Source organism: Rana temporaria, chromosome 1 (genome assembly GCF_905171775.1).
Source record: "Rana temporaria chromosome 1, aRanTem1.1, whole genome shotgun sequence".
In the NCBI taxonomy this organism is placed as follows: domain Eukaryota; kingdom Metazoa; phylum Chordata; class Amphibia; order Anura; family Ranidae; genus Rana; species Rana temporaria.
Genome location: NC_053489.1, coordinates 517,186,044 through 517,209,149, shown reverse-complemented (window position 1 = coordinate 517,209,149; position 23,106 = coordinate 517,186,044). Strand labels below are relative to the sequence as shown.

General features: G+C 42.4%; 1 protein-coding gene across 2 annotated transcripts in view; it reads right to left on the bottom strand.

The window, feature by feature from the left end:
- LOC120919385 overlaps positions 1–11,837 on the bottom strand; it is a 63,698-nt gene extending 51,861 nt beyond the window's left edge. Inside the window, exon 1 of one of the 2 annotated variants that reach the window (XM_040331543.1) lies at positions 11,660–11,837. In XM_040331543.1, coding sequence (XP_040187477.1) covers positions 11,660–11,714 — 55 coding nt within the window. In that variant the 5' untranslated portion in view covers positions 11,715–11,837. The remainder of the gene's footprint in view (positions 1–11,659) is intronic. The other variant, XM_040331535.1, reaches the window with a different exon arrangement.
- Between the last annotated feature and the right edge of the window lie 11,269 nt (positions 11,838–23,106).

Below are 23,106 nucleotides of genomic sequence, written 5' to 3'. Positions count from 1 at the left end.
AAAAATATGTTTTTTTATATATTTTTGGGGGATATTTATTATAGCAAAAAGTAAAAAAATATTGAATTTTTTTCAAAATTGTCGCTCTTCTTTGTTTATAGCGCAAAAAAAAAAAAAATCGCAGAGGTGATCAAATACCACCAAAAGAAATCTCTATTTGTGGGAAAAAAAGTACGTCAATTTTGTTTGGGAGCCAAGTCGCACGACCACGCAATTGTCAGTTAAAGCGAAGCAGTGCCGAATCACAAAAAAGTGGCCTGGTCTTTGACCACCAAAATGGTCCGGGCTGAAGCGGTTAACCATAACTCTGGGCATTACAGTGGCTAAGTGGTTAACACTTCTGCCTGGCAACACAAGGGTCACTGATTTGAATTCCAAATCTGGCACTACCTGCCTGGAGTTTGCATGTTCTCCCTGTACCTGTGTGGGTTTCCTCCGGGTACACTGATTCCTTCCACACTCCAAAAAGACATGCTGGTAGATTAATTGACTTCTGTTTAAACTGGCCCTAGTATATGTATGAATATGAGTAAGGGACCTTGGATTGTAAGCTGCTTGGAGGGCAGGGACTGATGAAAATGTACAATATACAGTGCCTTAAAAAAGTATTCATACTCTGAAATTTTCCACATTTTGTCATGTTACAACCAAAAATGTAAATGTATTTTATTGGGATTTTATGTGATCGAATAACACAAAGTTGCACATAATTGTGAAGTGGAAGGAAAATAAAAAATGGTTTTCATTTTTTTTTTTTACAAAAAAATATCTGAAAAGTGTGGCGTGCATTTGTATTCAGCCCCCTGAGTCAATACTTTGTAGAACCCTCTTTTGCTGCAATTACAGCTGCAAGTCTTTTTGGGGATTTCTCTACCAGCTTTGTACATCTACAGAGTGAATTTCGTGCCCATTCCTCTTTGCAAAATAGCTCAAGCATCTGTGAACAGCAATTTTTAAGTCTTGCCACAGTGGATAAACCCAAGAAAGTCATCAACAGGGGCATCTGTTGACGACTTTCTTAGTTAAAACGCGTTGGGTTTTTGCATCATTGCATCCTATACTGCTTTTATTTTACTCATGTGATTACTTTTAATTACCATTTTTGTGTAATTTTCTGTATGACCATTTTTCTTTAATAAACCTTCCGTGTTTTTTTATGACCTGCACCATTTGGAGCACTTTTTGTTTTCTTTTGTTATCTTTTGGATTCCACACAGATTTTTCCCACATTTACTCTTCAGCAGAGGGACCCCTGGTTCTCTATCCCAGCCTTCGGGACCTACCTTATAGAAGCCATCAAGACCATTTGGTTTATCTGCGAGATCCTGCCGCATTGATCTAGGTCTTCGAGACCACAAGCCCATCTGACCCACTGTTATATAACAGATGAGTCCACCTTACATGGTAAGAGTACCTCATATTCTCTTTGTATGAAGTAACCTTGATTTCTTCAGTCAACTGGCCATCGAGCATCCAGTTTTTGCACTTGGAAGAATCTTCTTTCACATTGTATGTTCATCATATATGGACTTTCACATTATTGTATTCAGTTGTGTGTTTCACAATTTTTACACTTATATTGAGTATATTGATATTTTGTGCTCCTAAATTTTTATATTCACATTGATTATTTCCTAATTTTGTGGTCACTTTCACTAGTTTATCACTTATGATTATTTAGCGCTGCACTATTTATCTTGTGTGCTTGGCCTTCCTGGTGCCGTTTGTTCACTACGGTTCTCTAACAAACCTCTGAGGGCTGCACAGAACAGCTGTTTTATACAGAGATTAAATTACACACAGGTGGACTCTATTTACTATTTAGGTGACTTATGAAGGCAATTGGTTGCTCTAGATTTTAGTTAGGGGTATCAGAGTACAGGGGGCCGAATATAAATGCACGCCACACTTTTCATATATTTATTTAAAAAAAAATTAAAGAGCATTTATCATTTTCCTTCCACTTCACAATTATGTGCCACTCTGTGTTGGTCTATCACATAAAATCACAATAAAATAAATTTACATTTTCAGTTTTAAAGTGGAGGTTCACCCAAAAACCTTTTTTTTTAACATTAGATTGAGGCTCGTTTTGTCAAGGGGAATCGGGTGTTTTTTTTTACAATCGAAGCAGTACTTACCGTTTTAGAGATGCATTTTCTCCGCCGCTTCTGGGTATGGGCTGCGGGACTGGGCGTTCCTACTTGATTGACAGGCTTCCGACGGTCGCATACATCGCGTCACGATTTTCCGAAAGTAGCCGAATGTCGGTGCGCAGACGCCGTATAGAGCCGCACCAACGTTCGGCTTCTTTCGGCTACTCGTGACGCGCAGTATGCGACCATCGGAAGCCTGTCGGAAGCCTGTCAATCAAATAGGAACGCCCAGTCCCGAAGACCATACCCGGAAGCGGCGGAGAAGATCGCTCTCTAAAACGGTAAGTACTGCTTCGATGTTAAAAAAAAAATTCCGGGTGAACTCCCGCTTTAACACAGCAAAATGTGGAAAATTTCAAGGAGTATGAATACTTTTTGAAGGTATTGTATATGTATAGCGCTGCGCAAATTGACAGCGCTATATAAATACCTGTAATAAAAATTAAAAACAACTCTAAAGCTGTGCCTAAAAAAGGCAAGGAAAGGGCTAGTCTAGTTTTGCTGGTGATCTTTTCCCCTTTACAATGCCAAAATCAGCACTGTGTTTCTGGGTGGAGGTGGCCATCTTTGCAGAGGCAGGGCTATGCTTCCTCAAGCCAGAGCCTCTATCAACAAGAACAGTGAGTAGTACAGTGGTGACATCACCAAATCTCACATTGAATATCCTAACAATAATGCCCTAGATTTGTGGCTGTAGGCCCAGCAGTGTAAAGCACACTCGCATATATGCCTAGGCACACTCACATATATTTTTCAGGGTAATGCCTAAACACAACTAACATTTCTCAATGTTCACTATAACAGAAAATCTTATTTTTTGTAGGTCAGTTCCACTAGAGAAGACCTAAACTCTGGAAACTAATCAGAAAAGACAGATAGTGGACAAAGGGACTAGTCACCGGTATTGCCTGGGGTCTCTCTGCAGCTGATCTATTCCCCATTATTGATTTAACATGTAAAAATCTGCACTGCGTGTGTCTGTGTGTTTCTGAGAACAACCATATGTGAATGTGTGACTCAGAAACAGTCTGATATCAATCTCTGTGCTCAACCCCAGTGCTCACCAACCACATTCAGCTACAGCACAGTACAATGACGCTAGTTCCATGAACTTATAACAAGCTTAACAGTGTTTACTCATATAAACAAATATGGACTGTTGCTCAACATGCCAGCACTCATCCTGACACTAGACGAGGTCTGTTGAATAATATCTCTTATGCCTCGTACACACGACCGGTTTTCCCATCGGGAAAACTGCCATGACAGCTTTTGGCTGGGAAAACCGCACATGTGTATGCTCTATCACAGTTTTCCCGACAGAAAAGCCGCCGGGAAAAATGAGAACATTTTTTTTTTATTCTGCCGGGATTCCCGGCGGTTTTTAGGCCGGCAGTTTTCCTATGGGAAACACTGCGGTGGAGCATACACACGGCCGAGTTTCCCAACCAAAGCTCTCATGGCAGTTTTCCTGTCGGGAAAAAAGGCTGTGTGTAGGGGGAAAAGCTACCGAGCAGGTTCTCGGTTTTCCCCTCGGTTTTCCCAGCAGGCTTTTTACCGCCGGGAAAACCAATTGTGTGTATGAGGTATTACACTTATATCACTACTTTTCATTAGCATGCTAAGGGAACTTGCCTATGGGTATGTAAAATATTTAGTTGGTGCTAAGTCTTAATATATACACTCACAGGCCACTTTATCAGGTACAACTTGCTAGTACCGGGTTAGACCCCAATTTTCCTCAGAACTGCCTTAATTATTCATGAAATATGTGTTAGAAACATTCCTCAGAGATTTTGGAACATATTGACATGATAGCATCACACAGTTGCTGTAGATTTGTCGGCTGCACATCCATGATGCGCATCTCCTGTTCCACCACTTCCCAAAGGTGCTCTAGTGGATCTGGTAACTGTGGAAGCCATTGGAGTACAGAAAACTCATTTGTCATGTTCAAGAAACCAGTTTGAGATGATTTGAGCTTTGTGACATGGTGCATTGTCCTGCTGGAAGTAACACTGTATAAATATGTCATAAAGGGATAGGCATGGTCAGCAACAATACTCAGGTAGGCTGTGGTGTTTAAACAATGCTTAGTTTGTACTAAGGGGCCCAAAGTGTGCCAATAAAATATCCCCCACACCATTACACCACCACCAGCAGCCTGAACCGTTGCTACAAGGCAGGATGGATCCATGCTTATGTCATTTACACCAAATTCTGACCCTACCACCTAAATGTCACAGCTGAAATCGAGACTCATGAGACCAGGCAGCATTTTCCAATCTTCTATTGTCCAATTTTGGTGAATCCTGTGCAAATTGTAGCCTTAGGCCCCATACACACGAGAGGATTTATCCGCGGATACGGTCCACCGGACCGTTTCCGCGGATAAATCCTCTCGAGGATTTTGATCCGATGGAGTGTACTCACCATCGGATCGAAATCCGCGCCGAAATCCCATCGCGATGACGTGTCGCGCCGTCGCCGGGATGATGACGCGGCGACGTGCGCGACGCTGTCATATAAGGAATTCCTCGCATGCGTCGAATCATTACGACGCATGCGGGGGATTGATTCGGACTGATTGATCCGGTGAGTCTGTACAGACCAGCGGATCAATCCGTTGGGATGGATTCAAGCGGATAGATTTGAAAGCATGTCTTCAAATTTTTATCCGCTGGAAATCCATCCCAGGGGATAAAAATCAGCGGAAACAGATCCGCTGGATCGTACACACCAGGGGATCTATCCGCTGGAGCCGGTCCGCGGATCAATTGCAGCGGATGGATCCTCTCGTGTGTATGGGGCCTTAGGCCTCGTACACACGATAGGATCGCCAGAGGACAATGGTCTGAAGGACCGTTTTCATCAGTCCAAACCGATCGTGTGTAGGCCCCATAGGTTATTTAACCTTCGGTCAAAAAAATGGGAACTTGCTTTAAAATTGAACCGATGGACGCCTAACCGATCGTTAGTATGCAAAAGCATCGGTTAAAAACCTGCGCATGCTCAGAATCAAGTCGACGCATGCTTGGAAACATTTAACTTTGTTTCTTTCAGCACGTCGTTGTGTTTTACGTCACCGCGTTCTGACACGATCAGTTAACCCCTTAACGCCCGCCGCACGACTATTTTCGTGACAATGGCACGGACAGGCAGAAGGACGTATATATACGTCCTTGTCTTTCCGCAGGGTCGGGGGTCCGATCCCCGCTGCGGGAGCCACGTCGCACGAGCGCGCAATTGTTTGTTTGTGAATGTGTGACTCAGAAACAGTCTGATATCAATCTCTGTGCTCAACCCCAGTGCTCACCAACCACATTCAGCTACAGCACAGTACAATGACGCTAGTTCCATGAACTTATAACAAGCTTAACAGTGTTTACTCATATAAACAAATATGGCCTGTTGCTCAACATGCCAGCACTCATCCTGACACTAGACGAGGTCTGTTGAATAATATCTCTTATGCCTCGTACACACGACCGGTTTTCCCATCGGGAAAACTGCCATGACAGCTTTTGGCTGGGAAAACCGCACATGTGTATGCTCTATCACAGTTTTCCCGACAGAAAAGCCGCCGGGAAAAATGAGAACATTTTTTTTTTATTCTGCCGGGATTCCCGGCGGTTTTTAGGCCGGCAGTTTTCCTATGGGAAACACTGCGGTGGAGCATACACACGGCCGAGTTTCCCAACCAAAGCTCTCATGGCAGTTTTCCTGTCGGGAAAAAAGGCTGTGTGTAGGGGGAAAAGCTACCGAGCAGGTTCTCGGTTTTCCCCTCGGTTTTCCCAGCAGGCTTTTTTTCACACGTCGTTGTGTTTTACGTCACCGCGTTCTGACACGATCAGTTAACCCCTTAACGCCCGCCGCACGACTATTTTCGTGACAATGGCACGGACAGGCAGAAGGACGTATATATACGTCCTTGTCTTTCCGCAGGGTCGGGGGTCCGATCCCCGCTGCGGGAGCCACGTCGCACGAGCGCGCAATTGTTTGTTAAAGCGACGCAGTGCCGAATTGTAAAAACGCCTTTGGGCATTTAGCAGCATATTGGTCCGGGGCTTAAGTGTTTAATTAACTGATGGTGTGTAGGCGCGATGGACCATCAGTCAGCTTCATCGGTTAACAGTTCTCATCGGATGGACTGATCGTGTGTACGAGGCTTTAGTTTCCTGTTCTTAGCTGACAGGCGTGGCACACGGTGTGTGATCTTCTGCTGCTGTAGTTCATCTGCTTTAAGGTTCGATGTTTTATGCCTTCATAAATGGTATTCTGTATACCTTGGTTGTATCAAGTGGTTATTTGAGTTGCTGTTGCCTTTCTATATTCTAATACCAGTCTGCCCATTCTCCTCTGACTTCTGACATCAACAAGGTATTTCGCCCACACAACTGTCACTCGCTGGATATTTTCTCTTTTTAGGACCATTCTCTGTAAACCCTAGAGATGGTTGTGTGTGGAAATCCCAGTAGATCAGTTTTTAAAATAATCAGACCAGCCCTCCTGGCACCAACAACCATGCTACATTCAAAGTCAATTAAACCACCTTTCTTCCCCATTCTGATGCTCGGTTTGAACTTGAGCAACTCATCTTCACCACGTCTAGATGCCTATATGCATTGAGTTGCTGCCATGTGATTGACTGATTAGCAAGTTGTCTTACCAAACAATTGAACATGTGTACCTAATAAGGTGGCTGGTGAGTGTATCTCTTTGTGCACACATATCAATAGCATATTTTAAAACCATTAACATATCAGGATTGTTTTACTAAAGGAATAAGGACTGTTCACTTTGCAAAGTTATTTTCACATTGAGAAGAAGTGAATGTTAATTTAGCATAGCGAATAAGGAAATGCTGTCTCCGCTTTAATTATCCAATCATGTACAAGAAAAAAACCCTGACTGGGCATTTAAAAGAAACATATAGTTATTTTATTTATTAACCACTTCAGCCCTGAACCATATTGCTGGTTAAAGACCAGGCCACTTTTTGCGATTCGGCACTGCGTCGCTTTAACTGACAATTGCGCGATCGTGCGATGTGGCTCCCAAACAAAATTGGCGTCCTTTTTTTTCCACAAATAGAGCTTTCTTTTGGTGGTATTTGATCACCGCTGCGGTTTTTAGTTTTTGCGCTATAAACAAAAATAGAGCGACAATTTTGAAAAAAAATAATATTTTTTACTTTTTGCTGTAATAAATATCCCCCAAAAATATATAAAAAAAACATTTTTTCCTCAGTTTAGGCTGATACATATTCTTCTACATATTTTCTGTTAAAAAAAATCGCAATAAGCATTTATTGATTGGTTTGCGCAAAAGTTATAGCGTTTACAAAATAGGGGATCGTTTCATGGCATTTTTATTAATATTTTTTTTTTACTAGTAATGACGGCGATCAGCGATTTTTATCGGTACTGCGACATTATGGCGGACACTTCGGACACTTTTGACGCATTTTTGGAACCATTGGCATTTTTATAGCGATCAGTGCTATAAAAATGCATTAATTACTATAAAAATGCCACTGGCAGGGAAGGGGTTAACACTAGGGGGCGAGGAAGGGGTTAAGTTTGTTCCCCGGGTGTGTTCTAACTGAAGGGGGGGTGGACTGATTTGGGTAAATGACTGATCACTGTTCATACATTGTATGAACAGACAATCAGGCATTTCTCCCCCTGACAGGACCAGGAGCTGTGTGTCTACACACACAGCTCCCGGTTCTCGCTCTGTAACGAGCGATCGTGGGTGCCTGGGGCTGATCGCCCGCCGGGCACGCTCGTCGGCATTAGGGGCGAGCGGGGGGCGCGCGTGCGCACCTCGGGCGGCGAGCGCGCGCCCCTATTGGCTGTTCGACGAGATGACGTAGATATACGTGATCTCGCCGAGGAGAGCCGACCTGCCGCCGTAAAACTGGCGGCTGGTCGGCAAGCGGTTATGTTATATAAACATATCTATTTCAAAGTGAATATTTACATTGTTAAATGAATACTGGTGGTCTTTTAGTAAGTCACCCACAAATGATCAAGAAACTGACTGTAATGTTATCTGGATGCTTCAGTAATGTACACACCCTAAGCTACTGCAGTACTGATAACACATTGGAGGAAAGTAGTAAGGTATATTTATATATATATATATATATATATATATATATATATATATATATATATATATATATATATATATAATTTGTGTAGTACTGTAATTTACAATGAATAAATACAATATAGTGCTGGAAATGCCAGTGTTTGCTGCATTCAGGAACAGAACGTCGATGGGAATAAAGTGAAGAAAAGGAACATTTTACAACAGATTGCTAATCACTCATTGTAGCATGCTTATTAATTACTATTTAACCTGCTCATCCACTAAACACATCTTACTGAATCAGGAATCTGAGTGAGCAGTTTTTCATCTTTTGGCACCTATGTCAGGATAATCATCCATATCTCATGGTGTACAGTAAACCAGAATGGTGACAGAACATTTGCTGTTGTTTATAAAATAAGACTTTGACAATTCTACATACTGTATGGTATATATTCCCTGTGAGCAACTATATTACTAACATAGCAAGGTAGGGGGGGGGGGGGGGGGTATTAGGGACAGCCATTGGAACAATTTTTTTTAAACTGTTAAATAAAAAAAAAATCTTATGTCCAAAATCTGCTGCATGGCTGGTAGTTGGCACCAATACACCTTAGAAAAGAGAAGATGTTTTGTTGGAGTGCCAGTTACTGGCTGTATTTATCCCCAACATCATCTAGATTAAGGCTAAGCATTTTCTGACCCTTTTCTGCTCTAAGGCTCAGCTCTAAAAACGCCCATCAAGACAAATCCCATTCACTTCACTGGCCCCTGCCACAGATTCTCAATAAGATTTAGGTCTGGACTTTGACTGGGCCATTCTAACACATTACTATGCTTTGATCTAAACCATTCCATTGTAGATTCTGGCTGTATGTTCAGGGTCATTATCCTGCTGGAAGGTGAACCTCTGCCCCAGTCTCAAGTCTTTTGGAGACTCTAACAGGTTTTCTTCTAAGATTGCCCTGTATTTGGCTCCATCCATCGTCCCATCAACACTTTCCCTGTCCCTGCTGAGGAAGCATTCCCACAACATGATGCCATGACCACCATGGTATGTTCAGGGTGATGTGCAGTGTTAGTTTTCTGCCACACATAACGTTTTGCTTTTAGGCCAAAAAGTAACATTTTGGTCTCATCTGACCAGAGCACCTTCTTCAACATGTTTGTTGTGTTCCCCACATGGCATCTCGCAAACTGCAAACGGGACTTATTATGGCTTTTGTCAACAATGGCTTTCTTCTTGCCACTCTTCCATAAAGGCCAGATTTGTGCTTGACTAATAGTTGTCCTTATGTGTCACTTGGTGTTGATCTATCACATAAAATACCAATAAAATAAATTTTCATTTTTGGTTGTAACATGACAACATTTTTCAAGGTACTGTATATTCCATTGATGGCAGTCTTGAAGGGCACTTATGTTGATTGGGGAACACTGATAATTAGAAGCTATGGATGGGGTTTTTCTCCTGCTTTTTTTTTTGATTAGACTCCAGCTGAAGAATGGAAGGCACTATATATGGTAAAGCTGAACTCCAGCCTTACCTTCAGTTGTACAAGCTCTTCTGTACTGAAAATGCTTGCTCTAATTTCATTGCAAGCTTCTAGCCATTTCCTTACCAGCTTGTCTCTGGTCAGCCCCTTTCATTCATTAGATTTTAGTTCATTCAATCATAGCGACTCAGCATAATATGTAGGCATTACCCAAGGTGGTCTGCATGCAAATGCAGCTGACCTAGGAATAGCCACACCTCTACTCAGGGTGGTCTGCATGCAAATGCAACCTGCCTAGGAATAGCCACACCTCTACTTAGGGTGTTTTGCATGCAAATGCATCCTTCCTAGGAAAAGTCACACCTCTACCCAGGGTGGTCTGCATGCAAATGCAACCTGCCTAGGAATAGCCACACCTCTACCCAGGGTGGTCTGCATGCAAATGCAGCCTGCCAAAGCATAGCCACTCCTCTAGATAGACATCAAGCTATCAAGGCATTTTGATGTTGGCATAACTCCTTCCAATAGCCAGCCTGCTGCTTGCAGTAGGACCGTGGGCTTTTGAGAGAAGTACACAGGTGGGGTGCTGTGATGTTTTCAGAAAGAAATCTATGTATAGCACTCTGCCGGCCTCTTCCACCAGCCATGATCTGTCTGCATTGCATAGAGAAGCAAAGAGACTTAAGGATGATATCCCTGGGTCTAAAAACAAGGTATGAAATTAAAATGGAACCAAGAAGGGCATAATATAAGCAGATTAAACTTCAGCTTTAGGCCTCATGCACACTGGACATTAAAATGACATTATAAAAACGCCAGTAGCCTTGCAATGAGTTTTGCAACATTTTTCAACGTTTTTTGCAATAGGGTTTTTAGCGTTTATTAGCGTTTTTTAGCGTTTTTTCGCGTTAAGAAAAAAAAAACGTTTTCAATGGATCAAAAAGGTTAAAAAACACGGATGAGTGATGTTTTTGAGCGTTTATCAGCATTAGAGCATTTTTTCAGCTGAAAAACATCTCTCAGAACCCACTAGTTTTTGGATTTTATTTTACTGCTCAAAAATGCCACTGCCCAAAACTGCTGATAACAGCCTATGTGTGCATGGACACATAGGATAACATGATGGAGAGTTTTATGACTGTAGAAAAAAAAATCTAAAGCCAAAAACAGCTGCTGTAAAAACATCGAAAAACGCCCAGTGTGCATGAGGCCATGTTACGGACTCAAGACTAACCTACTGTCCCTTTCCATTTCAATAAATACTTATATAAAGTTGAGTCATAATATACAGAGTATGGAATATTTTATTTAGGACGATGTGCTGGAGAATATTTCAGCTTGTTTGGAAAGCACAGAACATGAACATATTGTATTCTAATATCGAGGCATTATCGTTACTTTAACTGCATGCTAAAGAAAGATGATAAAAAACCAACTCACAGTGTATTTTTATGCAGTTCAATATAAAGCTTTCACATATCAAAAATGTGAGACAAAAAATCTGATTTACTAAATGAGTTGAGAATCTTCACTGTAAAGTGTGTGATTATTTACTTGAGTTATCCATTCCTATGAAAAGTAAGTTCCTGCACATTTTGAATATCTAATCATAGTCAGCTGAAGAAAGAAAACTAGAATTTGCTTTTCACATGATTGAATAATTTGAATCATCATCAATCATTTGAAGAAAATTCACACAGTTTATTGGCTCTAGATTTTCAACTGCTTTAGTAAATCAGCCTGATTATCAGCAAACAAATAGTACCAAGCTAAGTAAGTAGTCACAACAATACTGGTTTTGATGATAATAATATCGGTCCAGGAATAAACATTACAATACTATCTTGGGACTGTTAACATACATTTATTTTTATTTTATTTTTAAATTACAAATATATTAGTGCTTACCTGAGATAAAAAGAAGAATATGTTTAGTCTGACACACCCTGTACTGGAGAATCATCTTTGTATGTTCAAAAAAATTAAAAGAGTAAAGCCACTTCCTTTACCAACTGATGACAGGAAAATACTGAGTGTTATTCAAACCTAAAGCTCATTTTTGACATACATAGTGCTGAGAGCTGCTAGCCAATTGTAAGGAGTTATGTGAGCAACCACAGAACTGGGTGTGCAGAGTAGAAGCCAGTATTATAGGAAAGATGCAGACGATGATATACTTGTTGAAATGTCATAATGGCAGAGTTTAAACATCAGAACCAAAAAGCATAAAATAAACAAAAAGAAAATAGCAGACATAAATATATGAACTACTGAAATTTAAAAGTATGTGAGATACAACTCAAAGATATATCATTTAAACGAATGAGACCTCGCTTGTATAACTAAAACAGGGCAAATATATGTTTTACACAAAGCAAAAAAGTCATAATGTGACTTGGCTTCTACCCAAATCTCTGCTATCTGCAAAAGCATAGTGTTTTCAGAATTACTTTTACAAAAATTGAAGTGGATTTACAGTGGATGTAGAAAAGAATCACCTCCCTTTAAAATAATCACATTTTGTTGGTTTATAGCCAGAAATAAAGACAGACACAGTTTTTGTTTTATTCAGCTGTATTTACTCAGTGCATCTTATAACATTAAAGTGAAAGATATAACTCCAACATGTCAGGAAAAAAAAAAATCAGTTGGAAAAAGGATCACTCCCATTATGTCACTGAAAGGTTGCTTCTTTGGTTGCTATCACTTTACTAAGTGGAATGTTAGAGTTGGCGGCTCTTTCCTGCAAGGAGACGTTTTTGGTCTTGCATCATATTAAGGCAGTGTTTCTCAATTCCAGTCCTCAGGCCCCCCCAACAGGTCAGGTTTTCAGGATTTCCATTATTTTGCACAGGTGATTTGATCAGTTTCACTGCCTTAGTAATCACCACAGCCTTTTCATCTGAGGGAAATCCTGAAAACCTGACCTGTTGGGGGGGCCTGAGGACTGGAATTGAGAAACACTGTATTAAGGTGATGTTGCGTCCTCTTCCATTTTTTGCCTAGTATGGTGTCTCGTTTTCACTTGAAACAATGTCTTGGCTTATTTTCTGATCCTCAGTTGACAGGAGTCGGATCACTGCATACTCTGGAGGTAGTTCTGGTGGTCAGAATTACTTGATTTGTCGGTACAGGTAAGGAATCCTGGTTTGTGTTGCCAATAGAGCCCAGGATGGGCAGGAGGCATCCAAATTAACTATTTTCTGATGCCAGTTTCTCTGTTTTGGTTTGAGGGTGGCTACAGTTCAGTGGACTTGGTCTCCAAATGAGAGTATACTGCCCATAAATATCTTGGAGCTTTTGGCCTGTACGCCTTGCTCTGTAGCCACCCTCAAACCAAAACAGAGAAACTGGCATCAGTGGTTATTATCTTCCAATACCTGAAAGGAAGAATTCAACCTTTCTAGATTCCAAACCATCAACCACCAATCTTTAGCTATGCAACACCCCGGGAACAGAGCCCTTCGGCAATCCAATGCCTAGATCTTCAAGTTCCAGACAGACAGAATGATCCTCTCCAAAACCTGGAGTAGGACTGTACATAAGGAATGTGCTTTGACCTAGATACAGCTTCTTACTGCAAAATGTTTCAAAAAGGAAAATCTGGACCAACTGCTTCCTGAGCAAAGGTTATTGCAGTATACTGAGATTGACACACCCCTGCGTCTTCAGCAAGTCCAGCACCGGAGCTATGAGCTTTGTGAACCTCAGAAGCTATGCCAGCCCAAAGGATGGTCACAAAAAAGAAAACAGATGACTTTCCACTGCCATGATAGAAATCTTTGATGAGGCTGGAAGCAACCCAGCCCATGAAGCTGTGTGTTTCCTGATGATTATGGGCCCCGCAATCTACCTCTTGCAGAGAGGTCATCACTGAACAGACCAAGCCTAGATAGACCTCATGCCTCTATTCAGTTTTGAAGCTGCTACCATTTAATTGTTTTACAATAATGAGACCATAAATTTTGCTCCAAGACCCAACGCAAGGCAAAGACTGACCCGGCTAAGGAAGGAGCAACCACCTCAGAGGACAGGAGTCGGATCACTGCATACTCTGGAGGTAGTTCTGGTGGTCAGAATTACTTGATTTGTCGGTACAGGTAAGGAATCCTGGTTTGTGTTGCCAATAGAGCCCAGGATGGGCAGGAGGCATCCAAATTAACTATTTTCTGATGCCAATTTCTCTGTTTTGGTTTGAGGGTGGCTACAGTTCAGTGGACTTGGTCTCCAAATGAGAGTATACTGCCCATAAATATCTTGGAGCTTTTGGCCTGTACGCCTTGCTCTGTAGCCACCCTCAAACCAAAACAGAGAAACTGGCATCAGTGGTTATTATCTTCCAATACCTGAAAGGAAGAATTCAACCTTTCTAGATTCCAAACCATCAACCACCAATCTTTAGCTATGCAACACCCCGGGAACAGAGCCCTTCGGCAATCCAATGCCTAGATCTTCAAGTTCCAGACAGACAGAATGATCCTCTCCAAAACCTGGAGTAGGACTGTACATAAGGAATGTGCTTTGACCTAGATACAGCTTCTTACTGCAAAATGTTTCAAAAAGGAAAATCTGGACCAACTGCTTCCTGAGCAAAGGTTATTGCAGTATACTGAGATTGACACACCCCTGCGTCTTCAGCAAGTCCAGCACCGGAGCTATGAGCTTTGTGAACCTCAGAAGCTATGCCAGCCCAAAGGATGGTCACAAAAAAGAAAACAGATGACTTTCCACTGCCATGATAGAAATCTTTGATGAGGCTGGAAGCAACCCAGCCCATGAAGCTGTGTGTTTCCTGATGATTATGGGCCCCGCAATCTACCTCTTGCAGAGAGGTCATCACTGAACAGACCAAGCCTAGATAGACCTCATGCCTCTATTCAGTTTTGAAGCTGCTACCATTTAATTGTTTTACAATAATGAGACCATAAATTTTGCTCCAAGACCCAACGCAAGGCAAAGACTGACCCGGCTAAGGAAGGAGCAACCACCTCAGAGACTGCTCTAAAATATATGATGTGAGATACTCTCAAACACAGCAACATCAGATGCCTGCTTCACTTAGGAGGGAAACCATGGCAGTCTCCCATCCAAGTACTAACCAGGCTTGATCCGAGATCAGGCGCCACAGTGACTCAGATCATCCTGATGCCATTGGTCCAGGAGACGTGAACATTGCCAGATCACTGAACCTGAGGGCGGTGGCACCCTACTAAGTCATTTAGCTAGTCTAACAGATACATAATAAAGTGACTGTATTAGACAAATACATAAATAATATGCAGCTCCTCAAGGATGCATGCCTATACAATGTTAATCCACCGTTATACAACCCCGTAAGTATGCAGGTACCCAGGTATGCAAACATGCAGGTATACAAGTATTCTTGCCATTCGTGCAACTGTGTATGCAGCTCAAGCCAATAAGCACATTTGTATGTATTCTTAGGCAAAAAAACAGATATGTATGTAGTCCTAGGCAAGGCACATATGTATACAGTTTAATGCAACTAAGCACATATGTATACAGTTTAATGTAAATAAGAACATTTGTATATGGTTTATTGCAACTGAGCACATATGTAAACTAAGTATATACATATTCAGTACAAAAGAAAACATGCCAGCATGCGTTTAAGCAATATGCATTTATAGAGGCATGCGCTTATGAAAGCATGTAGGTATGTGCTTAAGCAAATATGCGTTTAGGCAAAACACAAAAGCATGTCCATGAAAACACGCACTTTCATAATATGTGCCCATGAAGACATGCATTTTTGAAATAAGCAAGCATGCGTTTATGAAACGTGTTTATGCAACATATATTACGCAACACACATCTATGCAAACATGTGTCTATGCACCATGTGTTTATGCAAACATGCATCCACGCAAACACGTATATCTATGATTACACACATGTCTATAAAAACATATGCTTATAAAAACCCGCATTTACGCAACATGAGTCCACGGAGACGCGCCGTTTCGGCCAGCCTTAGGGGGAGCTACATGCTAGGTGCCGCCCATTTGTCGAGCGTGGGGCCACCTGCGGGGCCTCTGGTTGCCTGACAAGTCGCACCCCATGATTTCCAATGAGTACTCTTCACATTCGTGCATCTTTAAGTTACAGCGACCTCAAAGCAACCCCTGCACCACTCCAGTCCGACCTTGGCCCATAGACCTCAAGATTACACAGGCAGTGCTTCACATCACTGCAAAATCGTATTAAAGTTGTGGAAAAAATGCGCAACTTTCAAATCGCACAAGTGTGAAAAGGGAGCCCAAAACGAAGCTACTGCAGACCCAATGCATGCTTTTTTGGAGACAACTCCTTCAAGTGGACCGATGCTCATGGTCTTCCAAACATGTGCTTATGCCACATGTATGTTTGCAACATCTATGCAAAACATGTGTTTATTCAAGCATGCGTTTAGGCAACAAGCTTGCAAGCATGTATACTATACTGCACCTGCCCAACTGCACTTGGCCCCATACTAATGTTTACTATTTTAGCAAATATGCATGCCACGCAGCCTTCTCCTGCTTCAGCCTAAAAGTAAGCTCCTGCAGACCAAATGCACATTATTTTGAAGTTTGCAAGTATGCATCTGTTCAACTGCAACAGGCCCCATACTATTTTTGTGCCAAATACACAGTATTCTGGAGACCCAGTACTTTACAGTGCACTGCTAGGAGTGTATCGACCTACAGTTGTACAGGCTCCCCCGAATTAAGTAGTAAGTATGCAGTATATAATCATGACTTGTCTGACCACACAGTTCTCCCATAGCAAGTACACTTTGTTAGTATCCATGGGCTGCTGCTATGTCTCCAGAGGTCTGCTGAACCTGTTGCCACATGGCATTGCTGCCCTTCCACTTCCTGCCTATATAAAAATGAGCCCTCTAGTGGCAGGAGGAGAAACAGTAGCCCACACGACAAAGAAGAACACAGCATGATTAAATGGCACACTGCCCCCAGTGCCCCACTGGAAGAACAGACAGTCAGATCTCTCTCTCTTTTGAAAAAAAAAAGAGAAACTGCAAAAAATTCTGACACCTTTGCCACTGCAGGACTCTGAACATAACAGAAGTCCAATCTTCACCCATCATGGCGATCTTTGTCATAAAATACTTTCAGGGACTGGGTCCCCCTCGATGTGGGGTCCACTCCCCTGGACCTGTACAGCACCATGCAGGAAAGCACCTTGGTCAGAACAAACATTGCACAGGGTTCCATTATGCAGGGTCCAGCGTCATAAGGCTGTACTACAGGCAAACCTAGAGGAATCTTCTCTCCTTCCAATGAGGCTCGGGTACCATCCATTTTGGCTGATAGCTTTTTTTCTAATGGATCCAAATGAAGTCCATGATTCTAAATAGAACCATCAAGACCTCCACGTATGCTCCAAGAGCACATGTATCACATCAGTGACCATTCCACCTTACAAACACTGGAAAAAAATGGAGGTCCTTCCTGTGTAGGAGGGGTTATATAGGGATGGACTTCCTGTTTGACTATCTGCCAGTGTCCATCCACTAGTAGGTGGCATATAACCCAGTCATTATTATGGTTGCTCTGTGTCCCGTGATGTATGATAAAGAAAGGGTATTTACAGTATAGACATCTTTTTTTTTTAAAACATGGAGAGTCAGTTATTGCCAGATAAAGTAGAGGGGCTGCCAGCAATAGCCGTTTTTGGGGTTACAAAGACTTTAAGTCTGGGCTCTGATGAAACCATGCAAGGACATTCACCTTTTTTCTTTTTTTTTTACAAGAATGGCAAATGTCATAAAAGTAAAATACTATGGGTGGGGCTTTCCAACTGTGGAAATATTTCAGACAGTCACTTTCTTACTGATGTTCCTAGCAGAAACTAGAAAAAAATTCTATTATCTTGCATAAAACCTTCTGTGAGCCAACCAGATGTGTCAGTTATATCATAAGAAAACGTTATTACAAAAAGGTGGTTTCCCAAAAGAGCTGTCAAATTCAGTGCAGTCAATTAGGACGTAATTTTGAAGGAGTATTGCAGCTAATGCATAGTTTTTTAACTCTTTAACACAAACAGTGCTTTCCCTTATATCTATTCAGTTTAGGTCCCTCCTCCCAGAATTCCCAAATGCACTTATTTTGTACTGTTGCTGTTTCCTGCACTGAAGACTTCCTTTTAGAGTCTGCAAGTCTGATATAAGATTTTATTTATTGACGTAGGCTTCTGTCCACCTGCATGAGCATGGCAAGGAAGGTCTATGGGTCAGATTCACAAAAGAGATACAACAGCATTTCTCCTGATACGCCGTCGTATCTCTGTTTCTATCTATGCGACTGATTCATAGAATCAGTTACGCAGAGATATCCCTAAGATCCGACAGGTGTAATTGTTTTACACTGTCGGATCTTAGGATGCAGTACCGCGGCCGCCGCTGGCGGAGTTCGCGTCGTAAACCAGCGTCGGGTATGCAAATTAGGAGTTACGGCGGATCCACGACGGATTTTCGCGTTCGCTACGTCGCCTCTAGTCTAGTTTCCCGTCGCAAAGTTAGTCGTTTTTTTTTGGTGCCCTAACTTTAGTCAGCAAGCGTATTGCTGTCTAAAGTATGGCTGTCGTTCCCACGTCGAAATTCAAAATTTAACGTCGTAAGCCGTCCGGGAATACGGAAGTACGCTACGCGCGTCGCCGTTCGAAAAAATGACGTCACGTCGCGCAAAGCACGGCGGCCTAATTAAAATGTTAGCCGCCCATTCGATTTAGCCCGCCTTGCGCCAGACGCATTTACGATACACCGCCGCAAGTTTCCAGGTAAGTGCTTTGTGGATCGAGCACTAAACCTGAAAACTTACGGCAGTGTAACTTAAATGGCTTAAGTTTCCAAAGGCGCAATTGTACATGAATCTGGCCCTATGTGCCTGCAAGCAGCATCATGAGTATTAATTATACTTAAAGGAGTTGTAAAGTAAAAAAAATGTTCACCTTAATGCAATCTATGCATTAAGGTGAAAAAACATCTGATTCTGCCGCCCCTCCCCCCCCCGAGCCCCCGTTTCACTTACCTCACCCCTCGAAAGTCCCGCGCGGTCCCGAGATCCTCTTCGCCGCTTAGCCTGGCCACTGATTGGCTAGAGCGGATGGATTGAGAGCAGCGCAGCCATTGGCTGGCGCTGCTGTCAATTACATCCAGTGACGCGGAGCGCCGAGGGGCGGGGCCGAGTGAAACAGTGAGCGGCTATGGCCGCTCACTGTATCACGGGAGCAAGCCCGCAATTACTCACCACCATGCGAGCTCTCGCCTGACTGTGGTCAGTACTTGGGGGGAGGACCAGAGACAGCCACCGAGGGACCCCAGAAGATGTGGATCGGGGCCACTCTGTGCAAAACGAACTGCACAGTGGAGGTAAGTAAAACATGTTTGTAATTTTAAAGGAACATTTTTTTTTCCTTTAATAACCCTTTAAAGTGGAGGTTCACCCATAATAAACACATTCTGTTAACAGGATCTATGGAGCAGATACTTATAAATATGGCTGTTGTTTTTTTTTTCGTTTGATTGTATTTACCGTGATTCAGATGTATTATTTGTTATTTCCGGTTAGTCCTCCAGCGGGAGTGGGCGTATCTCTCCCTTTCCCCGGTGCCCCAGTGTGTGCTGGGAGGTGTCCGCAATGTCTCCTTGGACAATGTCTCACTATTTTTAGCGGCGATATACCGCCACCGCGGCTCCCGGTCCAATGTGAAACGGGTCTTAGAGCCTTGTGATATGAAAACTATTGCACTAGCACTGTAATCAGTCAAGTCAATCAAGTCTGAAATACTTTGCTAATTGCTAATAAAGGATTTTAGGGACCACCAATGCATTCAGAGGGGATGCTAGGAATTATAGTTTGGCCGTTGACACAGCAAACGTAGTCATTTACTATTCTGACACATCTTAACTCCTTTTTTTCAACTTTGGGACTCAAGGGCCGAACGTGGTTTACTTAACAAACTACTCAGTCACGTCTAGATAGTTTCATGCATTTCCTAAATCATGAACAGGGTAATTAGGAGCTGCTGCTTAGACTTGAATACTGTATGTACCTATTTTGTAATTCATTCTACCCTTTAAATCTGATGACTGGGTTGTTTCTGATAATTTTTATATCCTTTATTTTTGCTATAGCTTGCAAAAGAGATGCACTGGGCAAAAATCTCAGTATCTGCATTGTATGGCCTCACAGTATGTGATGCTATATATATCCTCAAGCATGCACACATATACCTCTTAAAAAATCTAGCATTGTGGTGATTAGCCACTTCTCTGAAATTGTAACCATTTTCTGTTCATCTATGGCACATCCTGCCATGCATCATGCCATCTAGTTTTTACCCAAGAGATGTGACTCATTTGGAAAAGAGTACAGTTTCTTTTATCGCATGACATTTCAGTATGATATATATATTTTTTTTACACACAGATATTACCCTCCTTTTATTTTTCATCATAATATAATGGAGATGATAATAACATACATATCAAATGCGATTTTTTTACACAACTACTAGCAAGTAGACACTTGAAAAATTTACTCAGGACAAAGAACCAAGAGTGGATATTGAACTCAGAATGACAGTCTGAACAGCTATGAAACATTTAAAAATTAGCAATATTCTGCAAAGAAAGAAAAGTCTAACCAATAAAACCATGTTGTGGAAACTGTTCTTGCACATATGTAGTCGCCATGAGTTCCTCCTTAGATCTAATTTGATCAAAATTGATCTTCACTTCCCCCACCCCCTTTTTTTTTTAAATCCCTGCTTACTTTGTTGTGGGATACTCCACAAATTAGATACTCACCCACACAGCGGATCTCAGCAGCTGCTACCCGGGTCCCATGATGCCATATTTTTGTGTGACAGCATTACTTAGAAGGCCATAGGCTTAGTGGAGGGGGGGGGGTAAGTTTATCCCGCTATATCGTTTTATATAGAAGGATACACATTTTGTGTATCTATGGGCAGGGGTGTCAGGTGTCAAGGGTGGAAGTGGAAACAAAAAAGTGTAGTTAACCAAAATATATAAATAAATAAATATGTGAAAAATGAATAAATACGTAAAAACTTGATAAATAAAGTGCTCAAATATTGATAGTGAATAGGGATGAGCCGAACACCCCCCTGTTCGGTTCGCACCAGAACCTGCGAACACACCAAACGTTCGTGTGAACTTTAGAACCCCATTAAAGTCTATGGGACTCGAACGTTTGAAATCTAAAGTGCTAATTTTAAAGGCTAATATGCAAGTTATTGTCCTAAAAAGTGTTTGGGGACCTGGGTCCTGCCCCAGGGGACATGTATCAATGCAAAAAAAAGTTTTAAAAACAACCGTTTATTCAGGAGCAGTGAATTTAAAGTGTAATTTCTGAAGGAAAAAAAGTCATTTAAAACTGACTTCCGGCTATAATGAATTGTCGGCTCTAGCAATTCAGAGAGAATTCATTCATAAAAAAAAAAAAAAATGCGTGGAGGTCCCCCTAAATTCAATTACCAGGCCCTTCAGGTCTGGTATGGATATTAAGGGGAACCCCGCTGTCAATTAAAAAAAAAATGACGTGGGGTTCCCCCCAAATATCCATTCCAGACCCTTTAGGTCTGGTGTGGATTTTAAGGGGAACTACACCCCAAATTTAAAAAAAAATGGAGTGGAGTTCCCCCAAAAATCCACACCAGACCCCTTATCCGAGCACGTAACCTGGCCGGCTGCAGAAAAGAGGGGGGATGAGAGAGCGCCCCTCCCCTCCTGAACCATACCACGCACATGCCCTCAACATGGGGACAGGGGCCTCATCCCCACAACCCTTGCCGGTGGTTGTGGGGGTCTGCGGGCGGGGGGGCTTATCAGAATCTGGAAGACCCCTTTAACAAAGGGGACCCCCAGATCCTGCCCCCCTATGTGAATTGGTAATGGGGTACATTGTACCCCTACCATTTCACGAAGGAAGTGTAAATAATTGTAAAAAAACACACACATACACCGTGGAAAAAAGTCAATAATTAAAAAGAAAAAAAAATCCAGCGGTGGTAATCCACTCTCAACCCCCGCTCCAACGTTGTCAGTATCCAGCGACGGGTGATCTCCTTCTCCGCCGGGGTCCAGCGATGAGAAGATCCATCCAGGTAAGGGATCCAGAGAGCAGCATCCCCGGCCACCTGTCTCCTCCGGAGACAGCCCGGCAAATGACGTGGCTGGAGCTAGTGACATTTCTTATATAGGTGAGGCGGGGTCACCCATCAGGTGACCCTGCCCCCTCTGACACAAGGGGGAGGTCTGGGCTTCCCCAGTGACGTAGCAGAGGGTGCGTGAGGGGGCGGTCGGGTCACGTGATGGGTGGCCCCTGCCTCACCCTTAAGAAATGTCACTAGCTCCAGCCACGTCATTCGCCGGGCTGTCTCCAGTGGAGAGAGGTGGCCGGCAATGCTGCGCTCTGGATCCCTTACCTGGATGGATCTTCTCATCGCTGGACCCCGGTGGAGAGGAGATCACCCGTCGCTGGATACCGACAACGTTGGAGCGGGGATCGAGAGTGGATTACCACCGCTGTTTTTTTTCTTTTTTTTTTTTAAATTTGGGGTGGAGTTCCCCTTAAAATCCACACCAGACCTGAAAGGTCTGGAATGGAAATTTGGGGGGAACCCCACGCCATTTATTTTTTAATTGACGGCAGGGTTCCCCTTAATATTCATACCAGACCTGAAGGGCCTGGTAATTGAATTTGGGGGGACCCCCACGCTTTTTTTTTTTTTTTATGAATGAATTCTCTCTGAATTGCCAGGAGCCGACAATTCATCATAGCCGCGAGTCATTTTTAAATGAATTTTTTTCTTTCAGAAATGACACTTTGTGCAGAGACAGTTCTAAGTACGGGAAACATGCGCTATTTCACAGGCATACTTTACACCCCCCCCCAGGTACGAAATTTAAAGGAATATTTCACTTTTATTGTTTCACTTTAAGCGTCCATTTTTAAAACTTTTTTTTGTATTGATACATGTCCCCTGGGGCAGGACCTAGGTTTTTTAGGACAATAACTTGCATATAAGCCTTTAAAATTAGCACTTTAGATTTCTCCTATAGACTTTAACAGGGTGTTCCGCAGCTTTTCGAATTTGCCGCGAACACCCCAAATTGTTCATTGTTCGGCGAACAGGCAATGTTCGAGTCGAACATGAGTTTGACTCGAACTCAAAGCTCATACCTAATAGTGAACAATGTATATAGAAATGTCCCCATAAGCACACTATGAAAGTCTATATACAGGTAATTCAAAACAGGTGCAAAAATGCAAAGTCTATCTGCTTCAACTTCATCAACTTCAGAG